This window comes from Chlorocebus sabaeus, chromosome 5 (assembly GCF_047675955.1).
Source record: "Chlorocebus sabaeus isolate Y175 chromosome 5, mChlSab1.0.hap1, whole genome shotgun sequence".
NCBI classification, from domain to species: domain Eukaryota; kingdom Metazoa; phylum Chordata; class Mammalia; order Primates; family Cercopithecidae; genus Chlorocebus; species Chlorocebus sabaeus.
Genome location: NC_132908.1, coordinates 85,252,845 through 85,266,955, shown reverse-complemented (window position 1 = coordinate 85,266,955; position 14,111 = coordinate 85,252,845). Strand labels below are relative to the sequence as shown.

At 59.1% G+C, this 14,111-nt stretch overlaps 1 protein-coding gene across 4 annotated transcripts in view; it reads right to left on the bottom strand.

The window, feature by feature from the left end:
• Positions 1 to 4,547: 4,547 nt before the first annotated feature.
• The window catches only part of ZC3H18 (zinc finger CCCH-type containing 18), a 66,966-nt gene continuing 57,402 nt past the window's right edge, over positions 4,548 to 14,111 (bottom strand). For all 4 annotated transcript variants that reach the window (XM_007994328.3, XM_007994331.3, XM_007994327.3 and 1 more), the window contains 8 exons: positions 13,915 to 14,019; positions 13,233 to 13,376; positions 12,703 to 12,768; positions 9,476 to 9,636; positions 9,139 to 9,338; positions 8,404 to 8,500; positions 6,217 to 6,313; positions 4,548 to 5,411 (listed from right to left, as the gene is read on the bottom strand). In XM_007994328.3, the coding sequence (XP_007992519.3) occupies positions 5,213 to 5,411; positions 6,217 to 6,313; positions 8,404 to 8,500; positions 9,139 to 9,338; positions 9,476 to 9,636; positions 12,703 to 12,768; positions 13,233 to 13,376; positions 13,915 to 14,019 (1,069 nt within the window). In that variant the 3' untranslated portion in view covers positions 4,548 to 5,212. The remainder of the gene's footprint in view (positions 5,412 to 6,216; positions 6,314 to 8,403; positions 8,501 to 9,138; positions 9,339 to 9,475; positions 9,637 to 12,702; positions 12,769 to 13,232; positions 13,377 to 13,914; positions 14,020 to 14,111) is intronic.

The following is a 14,111-nucleotide window of genomic DNA, read 5'->3' as shown; positions in this document are numbered from 1 at the left end:
GGCTGATGATACAGGCCTCTCTGCAGGGTGCTTGCCTGTTTCAGAAAAACTGCAGCCCCTCATAGCCCTCCCCTAAAGGTGGCCTGAGCGCCTTGAGGGCCACGTCTGTGGCAGCCATCTCTGTGTACTCAGGGCTGAGAGTGGTGTGGGGCACACAGGAGGGTGATTTGTAAATAACACAGAATGGAAAAAGGAGGGAGGAGAGTGGCTCTCCCCGTGGGTAAAGTGGGATGACAGCAGCTCCAGTGCCAAGGCTGCCCTGAGGCGCATTAGTGTCACTGCCTGGCTCAGGTGGTCGCAGTCCGCAGCACCTGCCGCCAGGAGGCTGACGAGCACTCTTACTGGTGTGAGACAGGGCAGCGGCAGTGGGGCGGGGTTTGTCTTCTCCAGAGTCCACTCAGCCATTCTGGGGACAAAAAACTCAAGATCCCCCGCAACCTCTGCATGCCAAGCACAGCCCGGGGGAGGGGGCTGGGCCCCTCCCTGGCTCGGGCATCTCTGGGGGCCTCCCCTAGGCTGAGACCTACAAAGCAGCCCTGGGGCCCCTTCTTCTGCCACAGAGAGGGGCCCGGGGAAGCCTCATCGGAAACATCCCGAGGGGCCTGCAGGTGGGTGCCCAAGATGTTTTGTGCAAACCCTGACGAGTCACCACGCTCAGCATGGCCAGGCCTGGCCTCCCCAGTGCTTCTGCCCAACCTGCCCAGCTGTGGCTTGGGGCTGGGGCTGGGGCTGCAGGCCATGCTGGGTGGGGAATGTTGAGGAGGGGAGTAGGGTGCCTTCGTGCAGGGTTAGAGAACCCCCAGTGTTGGGAGGGAAGGACAAGCTGATGTCGGTCCTCGTCCTCTGCTGGGAGTCCTTGTGCAGTGCACGACCTGCTCAGCCATACCCAAGAAAGAGGAAGGGGGAGGGGATGATAGGAGCCAGAGGGAATGGAGGAAAAGGCAGGAAAAGAGGGGGAGAGCGAGAAGCCCTCCACCTCGGCCTGGTGCTCTCGCCCCCATCCCCCATCCCCAGGTAGAGCCAGTGACCCTCCCTCCTGGCATGGGGAACAGGTCTGTCCACACGCGGTTCTCTGGGACAGGACCTGGTCAGCTGATGGCGGCAGCCAGTGCCTGAGGAGGTAAATGGCTGAGTGGAAAAGTTCGGCAGGAGGGAGCGAGCAGAGGGAGCCGGAGCCCCCAGGCACAGGAGTGTTCTCCCTGGCCCCCCACCGTCGTCTGCTCCCTCCTGCTCCCCCTCGCATCCGGTGTCCCGCCCAGGGGAGGATGGAAGGAGGCAGCCCCACCGTGGACTCCACTCCGCCCCCGCCTCCTTCCTCCCCACCCGGGGCTGCCTCCTTCCCGGCGGCCGCTGCCCCATCTTCCGCTCAGCTCGGTTCTGAGGTGTGACGGCCGGAGCCCAGGCACAGGCTGCACCACGAGAACGGAGCCAGGGACCCGGCCAGGGCCGCGCGTCTCCCCACCTTCCGCGCGCTCCCAGCGCTGTCCCGGGGGTCGCAGGGCCAGAAAGACACGCCCGGGGGGACCTGCGGGACCTGCGGACTGGGCGGGGTCCGGGGTCCCGTGGGCGCAGAGGACGGGAGGAGGCAGGGCGGCCTGCGCTCCTGCGGGTGGCTGAGGCAAGCGCAGAAATACCGGGTTGGGCAAGACTGGAAAGGCGGCGGCAGGAAGGCTGGAGGGCGGCCCGGAGGCGGAGGTCCGGACAGGCCGGCTCTCAAACCACAACCGGGGCCCGCCCCCAGCACACCACGTCCCCGGACCCTGGTGGGGAACGAGGACCCTGGTGCGGAACGAGGGGTCTCAGACAAACGCAGAGCCGGGCGGGTCAGAGGCAGCGCGGGGGACTTCCCCCAGACGCAGGGAAGGACGGACCCACAGCCAGGAGCCCTTTAGCGCCCTGAGCGGGCCTGTGGGAGGAGGGGTGAGGCAGGGAGGGCACTGGGCAGGGCCGAAGGAGACCCTCTCTGCAGGGTCTCCCCCACATCAAGGCGCAGGTGCACAGTGGGTCACGCGCAGCCAGCTGCCCACAACACAGATGTGTCCAGCCGGGTGGGCAGGGCGGGGGCACTGCTGGCGGGGGTGCAAAATCGTCATGAGACGTTGGCTGGGACAGCAGAGGGCCCCTCCCTGAGGTGCCACCCCCCCACACCCCCCCATGGGTTTTCCCCATCGGGAGTGGTCTCGTGTGTCTCGGCCTTTTCCTCTTCTGTGGATCCCTCTAGGGCCACCGCCTCCAAGCAGGGTCTACATCCGCCTGCCCACCCAAAGCCCAGTCAAAGGGGTGGGTAGGAGCGTGGCTGTGGGGGAGGGGCTGCAGGCAGAGGGCAGAGGCCCTGGGGCACGCCCTGGGAGGGGCTGGCAGGCGGGTGCCATTGTCAGAACCCCACACAGGCTTTCCAGTCACTGCATGGGGAGCAAGGAGGACGTGAGCGCTAACCGCCTGGAGCAGGACGTGCCTGGAGGGCGTGGACACCCGTGGATGCCCATCACACAGCAAGGCCACCCTTCCCAGCTGCCTGACTGAACATCCTCCCCACTCGACCACATGGGGCAGTCACCCTCCTAGGACAGGCCCCTCTGCACCGATGTCCAAGAGCCACAGGGATGGGTAGCCACACCTGGGGTCCACTGCCACCTGGTGCGAGTTCAAACCCAGCTCCAGACTGTGGTGCCTAGGGCTGTGGCTGGGGGCTGATCAGCTGCAGAGGGGTCCTCGCCTGGTCCCAGTCCACATGTGAGCTGCGGTGGGCTCACCTGTCCGCTCCTGGCCGGAAAGAGACAGTCACTGCAGGCGCCAGTTGGAGGTGCCCCACACTGGAGGCACAAGGCACCATTTCCTGGCCTCCAGCCCTCATGGTACAGCCTACAAATGACAGGCTGCAGGCTGGCACCCAGAGTGGCCTGGACTCCAGCTCTGTGGCCTTGAAGGCCACCATTTCCAGAGAATGAGAGTTTCCTTTGCACCTGGCTTTGACCTGATGGCAAATCTGGTAAGCCTCAAAAAATGGTGGCCGGGCGCGACGGCTCAAGCCTGTCATCCCAGCACTTTGGGAGGCCGAGGCGGGCGGATCACGAGGTCAGGAGATCGAGACCATCCTGGCTAACACGACGAAACCCCGTCTCTACTCAAAATACAAAAAACTAGCCGGGTGTGGTGGCGGCGCCTGTAGTCCCAGCTACTCAGGAGGCTGAGGCAGGAGAATGGCGTGAACCCGGGAGGCAGAGGTTGCAGTGAGCCGAGGTCGCGCCACTGCACTCCAGCCTGGGCAACAGAGTGAGACTCTGACAAAAAAAAAAAAAAAAAAAAAAAAAAAAGCCATTGCTGAGACACACGATCCAGCCGCTGGGACACAAGATGAACTGTGTGGCCTCCGCTGTGGGAGGGACGTGGACATAAAATGGGAAACAGTTCCCTCAGGAGTGCACAGGCGGTCCAGCTGCAGTGCTCACTCACGCCCAGCTCCTCTGCCCACACTGTCATTTAATCCAGGAGAAGAGTGGCACGGACGCAGGTCATGCTGGGAGCAGAAGCGCGGGTTGCTGCCTCCCTGGGGCTCCGCTCGCAGCCCCGGGGGAGGGAGCTCTCTCTTGGGGGTCTCATCCCAAACCTCGTGTCAGGCAGCAGATGAGGGACACGGGTGGGCCACAGGCCCGGGCACACTGCGGCTCCTTGCATCTGATTAAAGGAGGCGCTGCGGTGGCTCAAGCCTGTAATCCCAGCACTTTGGGAGGCCGAGACGGGCGGATCACAAGGTCAGGAGATCAAGACCATCCTGGCTAACACGGTGAAACCCCGTCTCTACTAAAAAATACAAAAATCTAGCCGGGCGAGGTGGCGGGCGCCTGTAGTCCCAGCTACTCGGGAGTCTCGAGGCAGGAGAATGGCGTGAACCCGGGAGGCGGAGCTTGCAGTGAGCTGAGATCCGGCCACTGCACTCCAGCCTGGGCGAGAGAGCGAAACTCCGCCTCAAAAAAATAAATAAATAAAAAAAAATAAAGGAGGCGCTGGAGGCCCTGGAGCGTGTACCTGGGAGGCCTCTGCCCAGGTGCAGGCCTGTGGCTTTCAAGGTGGAGAGCAGAGAGCAGCGGGGGGGGGTCCTGGGGGGCTCTGCCGGTGGCCCCTGCTGTGGAACGTGGCATCACACACGGGGCCTGGCTCAGCAGGTCTGGGGCCTGCACACGGAGCCGGTGGTGGTCACTGCAGAGGTGGCAGCTGGGCTCAGGGCTGGGAGTCAGCCCGGGACCTCTTCCCCTCCAGCAGCTCCATGGCCCCTGCAGGGAAGGTACCTCCATCTCATGAACCAAGGAACGCCCAACCCAGCCCCACAAATGGAGAAACTGAGGTGCAGTGCTTCCCTGGGCTGGGGTCTGAAGGCAGGAGCGGCTCCATGGCCGGTCCTCCCAGGGGGAGTGAGCGCGCAGCCACACCCTTGTCCCCCAGCAGCTCCCCAGCAGCTCCCGAATTCTGGGCCAAGTGCAGTGCACGACACAGAGGCAGACCCGGCTGTGCTCGGGCAGAGGGCGCACACACCACAAGGCAAGAACAGCTGCTTATCAAAATATTTTATTTTAGGAGACCCCTCAAAAAAGACCCTCCACATTAGACAGACGCCCCAACAATACCCTTGGCTTTTTTTTTGGTCTTTTCTGTATTTTTTCCTGTTTAAATCAACTAAAACAATTTGATGCTTAAAATAAAAGACAGGAAGTATTTCCTGATGAGACTTTAGTCGAGAATATAGATATTTCTGATCCGGGGGCGGGTGATCGGGGGCGGGGAGGAGAAGGAGGTGCCACCAGTGGTTCGCGAGGTTCCATTTCTCAGCTCAGGAGGGAGCCTGGCTGCCTGGACCCGGGCTGGGGACGCAGAGCTGGGGCTCCACAGGCCCAGGCCTGACCAGGGCCAGGGAAGAAGACGGTGGAGGAGGAAGAGAAGGCGGGGCTGGCGGCTGGGGCTTGTAATTTACATGAGAACTGTGCTGGTCACTAGCGCTGTCTGTGTCTGTCCTGTGGGACTTCTGCTCTGGGGAGGGAGGCTGGGACTCAGCGTCGTCGTCATCTCCTGTGTGGCTTCTTTTCCAGCTGAGAAACTTTTTTTTCTTTTTTACTTTTTAAAAAGAATCACAGCCAAAATAAGACATTAACTGCAAAATCCAAAATGGCTGCGCTTACCCTATGTATAAAAATGCGTCCAGTCCCGTCAGGGGCACGGCCTATGCTTTCCCGGGGATCTTGGCCCGCTTGCGCGCAATAGCGTCCTCCACGGCCTTCAGCTGTTTCAGCAGCTCCTCCCGCCGTGACAGCGTGCTGGCCTTCCCTGATTTGGTGTTGGCGGCGCCGGGATCCGAGGCTTTGCCGGGCACGCTCGTGACCTTGCTGGAGCTCTTGGACTGTGGTGACAGCTGGCGCTTCCTACAAGGGGGTGGGGAAGACCTTGAGCCCCCAGAAACCACATCTGAGGTGGAAGCAGCAGTGCGGTGCCCTCCCTGGAGGGGAACTTCCACTGAGTGCTCAGTGGCCACCAGGAGAGGCAAGGGGCTCCTGGGATGGCCAGGCTCCCACTGCCACAAGCAGGCCTGGTCCTAGCCACTGGCTCCCGGGCTTTGTGGAGTAGAGACTGGGAGGGTCCTGGACTGGCCCCGCACAACCTGCTCTTCTTCCCACCTCCGTGCCCAGAGCTCTTTGCCCAAGGACATGGGGAGCAGAGGGCAGCCTCCAGCCTCGACCAGGGCAGGAGTGTGTGTGCGGGAGTGGGGTTGCCCTTCCCTGTCCCTGTCCCTCACCACATCAGCCCAGCAGGAGCTACAGGAGCTGGAGCACCTCCAACCTGGCCCAGTGCTAGCCCTGCTGCTGCTGGCCTCCCTGGGAAAGAGGCTCAGGCGAGCCCCCCTCGGTGTGCCCAGGGCACATGCTGGGTCCACTGCTGCTGGCCTCCCTGGGAAAGAGGCTCAGGCGAGCCCCCCTCAGTGTGTCCAGGGCACATGCTGGGTCCACTGCTGCTGGCCTCCCTGGGAAAGAGGCTCAGGCGAGCCCCGCTCGGTGTGTCCAGGGCACATGCTGGGTCCACTGCTGCTGGCCTCCCTGGGAAAGAGGCTCAGGCGAGCCCCCCTCGGTGTGTCCAGGGCACATGCTGGGTCCACTGCTGCTGGCCTCCCTGGGAAAGAGGCTCAGGCGAGCCACCCTCGGTGTGCCCAGGGCACATGCTGGGTCCACTCACCTGTCAGCTGGGGCTGCAGGGGCTTTGGAGTTCTGGCCTCTCTGTCGCTCTGGCTTCGGGGAGCCCAGTCTCCCACCTGACTTCCGGTCCCGAGAACCTGGGTGATAGGCACAGAGTGAGACCACCCTCCTGGTTTACAGGGGATGGCAGTGTGGGTGGCCTCACCAATGCCAGGGACTCACTTCTAAAGCCTGAGGCTGCTTAGTTCACCTCCTTCATTTTTATAAAGAAATAAAAAGGGAAGAGCCAAGTAGAAGAGAAGAGAGATGTGGACACCAAGGCATCCGGAAATGAGGCTGAGGCCAAACCTGGGCTCCAGGTTCCACCAAGCAGCCAGTATCTTGTGCAGAGAGACAAAACTCCTTCCTAGCTTTGAAGAAATTTATCACATGGGGCTTCAAATACAGAACAACAAAAAAGACATGGCAGTAAAGACATACAAGCAAAGCCGAGAGACCAGGAGTGTTTCACTCTGGCAATGTTAGGAAGGAGGTGCGGCAGCCTAGGCAGGGTCCACTGCCCGGCGCAGGCCCAAGGCTCATGCGTGAACAAAGGTCTGCAGGACCCCAGTGGCCCTGGCTCCAACCCCAGGCAAGGACAGCAAGGCTGTTCCAGACCAGCCACACAGGAAACAGCCCTGGGCTTAGGGACAAAGGTGAGCAGCTTCCTCTTCCTGTGCCCGACAAACTCAGAGAACTACTTGGGAAGGGGTCTGAAGCCCCCTGCCTGTTCTCTGTGTCTGGGAATGGCTGTGTGGGTGGCCAGGCCCCCTTGTCCTCTGAAGTTCCACCCATCAAAGCCAGCCAGGACAACCTCCCTGTCTTTCCATCTGGGCCCCAGCTCTTGGGGTGTGTGGTCAGGACGGCTGGGGGTCCCCGAGGCCCTTTCAGGTCTATGTGGCTCAGCAGTAACACAGACACTGTCTGCCCTGTCACTCAGTTCGCAGGAGCCCAGGAGGGTCTCCAGAGGGCACGAGGCATGTGGGTCCAGCTGTCTTCTGCCAATCAAACTGAAGAGATTTGCAAAAATGGAAAAACCAATGCCATTCCTGCTCATTTGTTTTGGAAAATATAATTATATTTTGCAAAAATGACACGTGTAAGAAAAATACAGTTGCTCTTGTTGCCCAAGCTGGAGCGCAATGGCGCAATCTCAGCTCACTACAACCTCCGCCTCCCGGGTTCAAGCGATTCTCCTGCCTCAGCCTCCTGAGTAGCTGGGACTACAGATGTGTGCCACTATGCCCAACTAATTTTTTGTAGTTTTACTAGAAACGGGGTTTCACCATGTTAGCCAGGCTGGTCTCGAACTCCTGACCTCAGATGATCTGCACACCTTGGCCTCCCAAAGTGCTGAGATTACAGGTGTGAGCCACCATGCCCGGCCTATTACTGTTATTTTTATTTATTTATTTTTGAGACAGAGTCTTGCTCTGTGGCCAGACTGGAGTACAGTGGTGTGATCTTAGCTCACTGCAACCTCCGCCTCCCGGTTCAAGTGATTCTCCTGCCTCAGCCTCCTGAGTAGCTGGGATTACAGGTGCCCGCCACCATGCCCAGCTAATTTTTTTTGTGTTTTTTTTGGGGGATGACGGAGTCTCTGTCACCCAGGCTGGAGTGCAGTGGCGCGATTTCGGCTCACTGCAAGCTCTGCCTCCCGGGTTCACACTATTCTCCTGCCTCAGCCTCCCAAGTAGCTGGGACTACAGGCCTCCGCTACCACGCCCGGCTTTTTCTATTTTTAGTAGAGATGGGGTTTCACCGTGTTAGCCAGGACGGTCTCAACCTCCTGACCTCGTGATCCACCCGCCCCGGCCTCCCAAAGTGCTGGGATTACAGGTGTGAGCCACTGCGCCCGGCCTAATTTTTGTATTTTTAGTAGAGACAGGGTTTTACCAGGTTGGCCAGGCTGGTCTCGAACTCCTGACCTCAAGTGATCTGCCCGCCTCAGCCTCCCAAATTGCTGGGATTACAGGCGTGAGCCACCGTGCCTGGTCCTGTTACTTTTAAACATTTAAAAACTTTTCTTAGTTTTAGTTTTCAATACTGTAATACTGACAGGCTTAATCTGCAAGTCAGATGTTTTCTGGGCCCTCCTGCTTGTTAAGAGCCATGGGGTCTGAGTCCAGGGGCTCCGCATCCCCAGGCTCCCGCCCCCTGCCCTGCCCCCTGGGGCTGGGAGGCTCACCTCGGTCTGGGGATGTGTTGGCCCGCTTGGCTGGAGGAGGGCTCTGCCTGTCCTTGTCTGATGGTTCATAGCGCTTCCTGCTTCCTTTATCAGCCGCCTGGGACAACCGAGAGGCTGGTGAGGATGGCAGGGCCAGGAGACAACAGCTGTGTCCTCACCCCAGACAACATGGGTTCCTTGCCAGCAACCTGCTCTGCTCCCAAAGGTCCCACCACATGCCCATGAGACCCGGTAGCTCCGAGTGAGGCCTCCATGACCTGGAACAAGGGCACCCCCACTGTGCACTTGGGGCCCTTCATGTTCCATGGGAAGCACCCTGAAGGCCTTCCTGCTCCCCATGGTGGCCACTCGAGGAGGACCTGGGACCCCTGAAACCAGGCCTCTTAACCTTCCCACAGAGGACAGGGATGTGCCCTGCTGAGGGCAGAGTACAGGGACCGAGGCTTCCTGTATTGTGTTGAGACTGACTGGCAGGGAATGGCGGCCACAGGCATAGAGAGAACACCCTCTCTGTTCAGAGACAGGCTGGCAGCACCCGAACCTCCCCAGATGCTCACACTTCCTGGCCCAGGCTGGGAAGATGGAGTCTCGCTCTGTCACCCAGGCTCTGCCGACACCTGCAAGGCCCCACTGGCCCTCACTCAGGTTCTGTCCCCCAGGAGGAAGCTGTCTCAGAAAGCAAATGGACCCAGGCCCAGACGCTGGGGTAGCCACCAGCAGGGCCCTTGCCCTCACCTTATTCAACAGTGTCAACTTGATCTCCTTGTGGGCCACAAACGTGCCCTGCTGGGGCTGCCCGGGGGGTGCCTGCTGGGGGGTCGAGGACTGCTGGGAGGACTTCCCCCCTGCTGGAGGTTTTGCAGATTTAGGTGGTTGCGTGGATGAATCCCTTTTCCGCTTTTCCTCTTTAACACCGTCTTCTTTCTTAGATTTTCCTACCAACGATAAATCTGCAGTCATGCGGGTACTGGTGATTTTCCCGTGGCCACACCGACAGCCAGGCAAAGTCTGTGCTGATGACACCCTCCTCCCCCTGGAGCTACTCCTTAAAGGTACCAGGGCTCCCGAATACCTTTCTCCTTCCTGGTCTGGGCTGGGGCTGGGGACCGAGAGCTGGCTGAGGACACGGGGCTAGCCAGGTCTGCGTACATGTCCTCCGAGTCCACGCTGTGTGCAGAGCTGCTGCTCGACGTAGCACTGGACACTGAGGAGACACTGCTCACGCTCAGGGACCTGGACACATGAGAACATCTCACCACACTCCAACCACAGACTGGAGGGAGGGGCTGGCGGGGGGTGTTCCATAGTCCACGTTTACCCAGTGTCCATTTATGGATCCTGTACCCATGGAATGTGTGATTTTGGGGGGACACTGGGCAGTTCCAGGGTTACACTGTAAGGGACGTCTCCATGGCTGGGCCAGGGCCCCATTTCACTAATGAATGTCAGGTTGCGGGCTGGGCGCGGTGGCTCGCTCCTGTCATCCCAGCACTCTGGGAGACTGAGATGGGCAGATCACCTGAGGTCAGGAGTTTGGGACCAGCCTGGCCAACATGGTGAAACCCCGTCTCTACTAAAAATGCAGAAATTAGCCAGGCATAGTCGCGGACGCCAGTAATCCCAGCTGCTGGAGAGGCTGAGGCAAAATAATTGCTTGAACCCAGGAGGTGGAGGTTGCAGTGAGCCAAGACTGTGCCACTGCACTCTAGCCTGGGCAACAAGAGCGAAACTCCGTCTCAAAACAAACACAAACGAAACGAATGTCAGGTTGCTTGTTGGGAAGGGAAACAGGACTGAGCTGAGCCAAGAGTGGCAAGGATGGAATTTAAGCAGAGTCCCTGGCTTAGACACCCGCAACAAAAGGGCGACAGCCTCAGCCCACAGGGAAATTAAAACACAACGAGCTGTTCCGCACAGTCTCAGGGAATGCCTGAGGAACACGCAGCAGACAGACTGGAAACAGCAGGTCTGCAGCTCCACTGGCTTGCACTCTACACGGACACAGAGCACAGGACTGGCATCTGAGTCCGCCCTGCCCATGTGTTGCTCGGGAAAACACCAATCACATCGCCCAGGCACGCCGGGTACCGCAGCAGGGAACCGGGGAAGGTAAGAGAACCATTTTTTTTTTTCAAAAGTCAGGTCTTTTAAAACATTTCAGACCTATCAAGAAACATTCTGGGCCAGGTGCGGTGGCTCATGCCTATAATCCCAGGAGTTTGGGAGACCACGGTGGGAGGATCACTTGAGCCCAGGGGTTCTGAGACCAGCCTGGGCAACAGAGCAAGACCATGTCTCTCCAGAAACAAAACAAACAACAGAAAAAAAGTTTGACGGCCGGGCGCGGTGGCTCACGCCTGTCATCCCCGCACTTCAGGAGGCCGAGGCGGGCGGATCACGAGGTCAGGAGATCGAGACCATCCTGGCTAACACGGTGAAACCCCGTCTCTATTAAAAAATACAAAAACTAGCCGGGCGAGGTGGTGGGCGCCTGTAGTCCCAGCTACTCGGAAGGCTGAGGCAGGAGAATGGCGTGAACCCGGGAGGCGGAGCTTGCAGTGAGCTGAGATCCGGCCACTGCACTCCAGCCTGGGTGACAGAGCCAGACTCTGTCTCAAAAAAAAAAAAAAAAAGGCCGGGCGCGGTGGCTCAAGCCTGTAATCCCAGCACTTTGGGAGGCCGAGACGGGCGGATCACGAGGTCAAGAGATCAAGACCATCCTGGCTAACCCGATGAAACCCCGTCTCTACTAAAAAATACAAAAAAAAATCTAGCCGGGCGTGGTGGCGGCGCCTGTAGTCCCAGCTACTCGGGAGGCTGAGGCAGGAGAATGGCGTGAACCCAGGAGGCGGAGCTTGCAGTGAGCTGAGATCCGGCCACTGCACTCCAGCCTGGGCGACAGAGCGAGACTCCGTCTCAAAAAAAAAAAAAAAAAAAAAAAAAAAAAAAAAAAGTTTGACAAACATATAAACCACCTGCTGCCTGGAAATGAAAGAGTTCTATGTGAGGAATCTAAGGACTGATTTAATACTTTCTTTCAAAATCACTAAACAGCAGAAATCTTTTTTTTTGAGACAGGATCTCTGTTGTCCAGGCTGGAATGCAGTGGCATGATCACAGCTCACTCAACCTTGACCTCCCAAGTAGCTGGGACCACAGGCACACACCACTATACCTAGCTCATTAAAAAAAATTTCTGGCCTGGACGTGGTGGCTCATACCTGTAATCCCAGCACTTTGGGAGGCTGAGGTGGATGGATCACCTGAGGTCAGTTCAAGATCAGCCTGACCAACATGGTGAAACCTAGTCTCTACTAAAAATACAAAATTAGGCTGGGTGCGGTGGCTCACACCTGTAATCCCAGTACTTTGGGAGGCCGAGGTGAATGGATCACCTGGGGTCAGGAGTTCAAGATCAGCCTGACCAACATGGTGAAACCCAGTCTCTACTAAAAATATAAAATTAGGCTGGGCGTGGTGGCTCACGCCTGTAATCCCAGCACTTTGGGAGGCTGAGGTGGGTGGATTGCCTGAGCCCAGGAGTTTTGAGACCAATCTGGGCAACACGGTGAAACCCTGTCTCTACTAAAATACAAAAAATTAGCTGGGTGTGACAGCATGCGCCTGTAGTCCCAGCTACCCGGGAGGCGGAGGTTGCGAGACTGCGCCACTGCACTCCAACCTGGGCAACAAGAACGAAACTGTCTCAAAAAAAAAAAATATATATATATATATATATTTTTTTCTGTGGAGATGGAGACCCTATGTTGCTCAAGCTGGTCTCAAGTCCTGGGCTCAAGCAATGCTCCTGCCTTGGCCTCCCACAGTGCTGGGATCACAGGTGTGAGTCCCTGTGCCTGGCCCACAAAGCTTTTCCATGTATTCTCTTCTGAGATGTTTTTTATCGGCTTCCCCACCCCTCCGGCTGGTTCCCTTGATAGCTGTGACAGGCCGTGCAGGCCCAGCCTCTGTGGCTCCTCCCCAGGTACAGGTGCTCTCCCAGGTGCTGTGGCATCAAGTCAGCAGGGAAGAGGCACCTCCTCCTGACCCGAGTGCCCTCGAGTTTGTGAAGCTGTTTTTGTGGGGGAAGGGGGGGTCTCCCTATCACATAAGTCCTGGCCCATTTTCTCCCGTGTCAAAGTTTTGACCACAGCCTTCCACGGCCCCAAGGTGACTCAGACACAGAGGGGCCCCAAGCCCGCCTGTGGGAGACAGCCCAACCCACAAGCTGGCTTCTTCGGGGGACTTCCTGGCCCCAAAGGGGAGGGAGAAACAGAGGCACAGGGTGATGGGGACGACCTGGATCGGGAGCTGGAACCACTATAGCTGCTGCCACTGCCACTGCCGCTGCCACTGAGCGTCCGCCTGTAATACAAGCAATAGCTGGGCTCAGGGGGCGTGGCCTCCGCAGCCCCTCATGGCCTCCCCTCCCCACCAGCAGCCCAGCAGCCCTGTGAGGTGAGGCTCCAGACTGGCCTTGCCACCGCCTTGGAACAGAGCCTGGGCCTGTCTTCCTTTAGGCACAGTGTTTCGTCAGGATAAAAAGTGCAGTCTCTCAGGGCAGCACCTCCCAGTGTAGACGGGCGGCGAGGGGAAGGCCTGTGCTCCCTGCCAAGCTGTCCTTTCTCCTTCACGCTCCAGAAACAGACTCAGGGAGGGGACAGGACGGGTTCCCGGGTAAGGGCTCACTGGGTGCTGCTGCTCGGCTGGGGAGGGCCTCCCACCACCTGGCTCTGGACCCTGGCACTCTGGATTTCCAGCAGTGCCAGCATCATAGTGGCACCAAGAACATGGAAAGCCCGAAGGCCCACGGACACCGAAATGCTCACCTCCTGGGGGGGGTCCTGGCTGGCCGCTCCTTCCTCCTGGCTTCCCGAGGGTCTCCTGGCTTGGTGGGCTCGGGGACAGGAGCCGTGGTTTTGGTGGCCTGTGGTGGGGCTGGAGGCAGGGCCGGCTTCTTCACTGACTTCTCTCTGTGAGACACGGAGGCTCCAGCAGGGCAGGGCTGGTGGATGAGGCCCCGCTGGCCTATGTCCTCTTTAAATGTACCCACACCTCGGGGAACGACACCGCATGTTTGTGACGCTAAGTGAGCACGCTCGTGCCTGGACACGGTTCCCACCTGTCAGCGTCAGAGCGCTTGGGAATGGCTTCGAAGCCCCCAGCAGCCCTTCCGGGCTCCCCAATAACAGGCAAGAGCTACAGGCACCGCCAGACAGTGGGGAGAGCAGGCTAACACGAAGAGCCCTGAGAACACCCGGCTGCTGCCATGTCCCCAGGGCTGTGCTCCGTCCCCAGGGCTCCCAGGGGAGCACTGCAGTGTAAGGGCGGCCTGGGAGAACAGGCGCTGTGCCCAGTGCCCCCCAGCCCAGTCACCCTCTGGGAACAGCTCCCCCGAGGCATCCGCACCTCTTTGGTCCCAAACACAAATCAGAGAGAGAGATGGAGGGAGGAGGCTGCAGCCTCTGGAGGCCTGGCCGGCCAGGACTTGCCCACAGGCTGGGCACTCACCCTGCTTTCCCGGGCGGCGGGGCCGGCTCTCCCTTGGTTCTGATGGAAGGTCTATGTGGGGAAGGTGTTGGGGATGGGGAAGGGGACGAAGAGAAGGACCGGGACCTGGGGGAGTGAACAAAGGTGTGAGAAGGGGCCTGGGGGTGTTTCTTCAGCAGCCCAAGCCCACTGAGGACCGACCCACCCAGACCCATGGA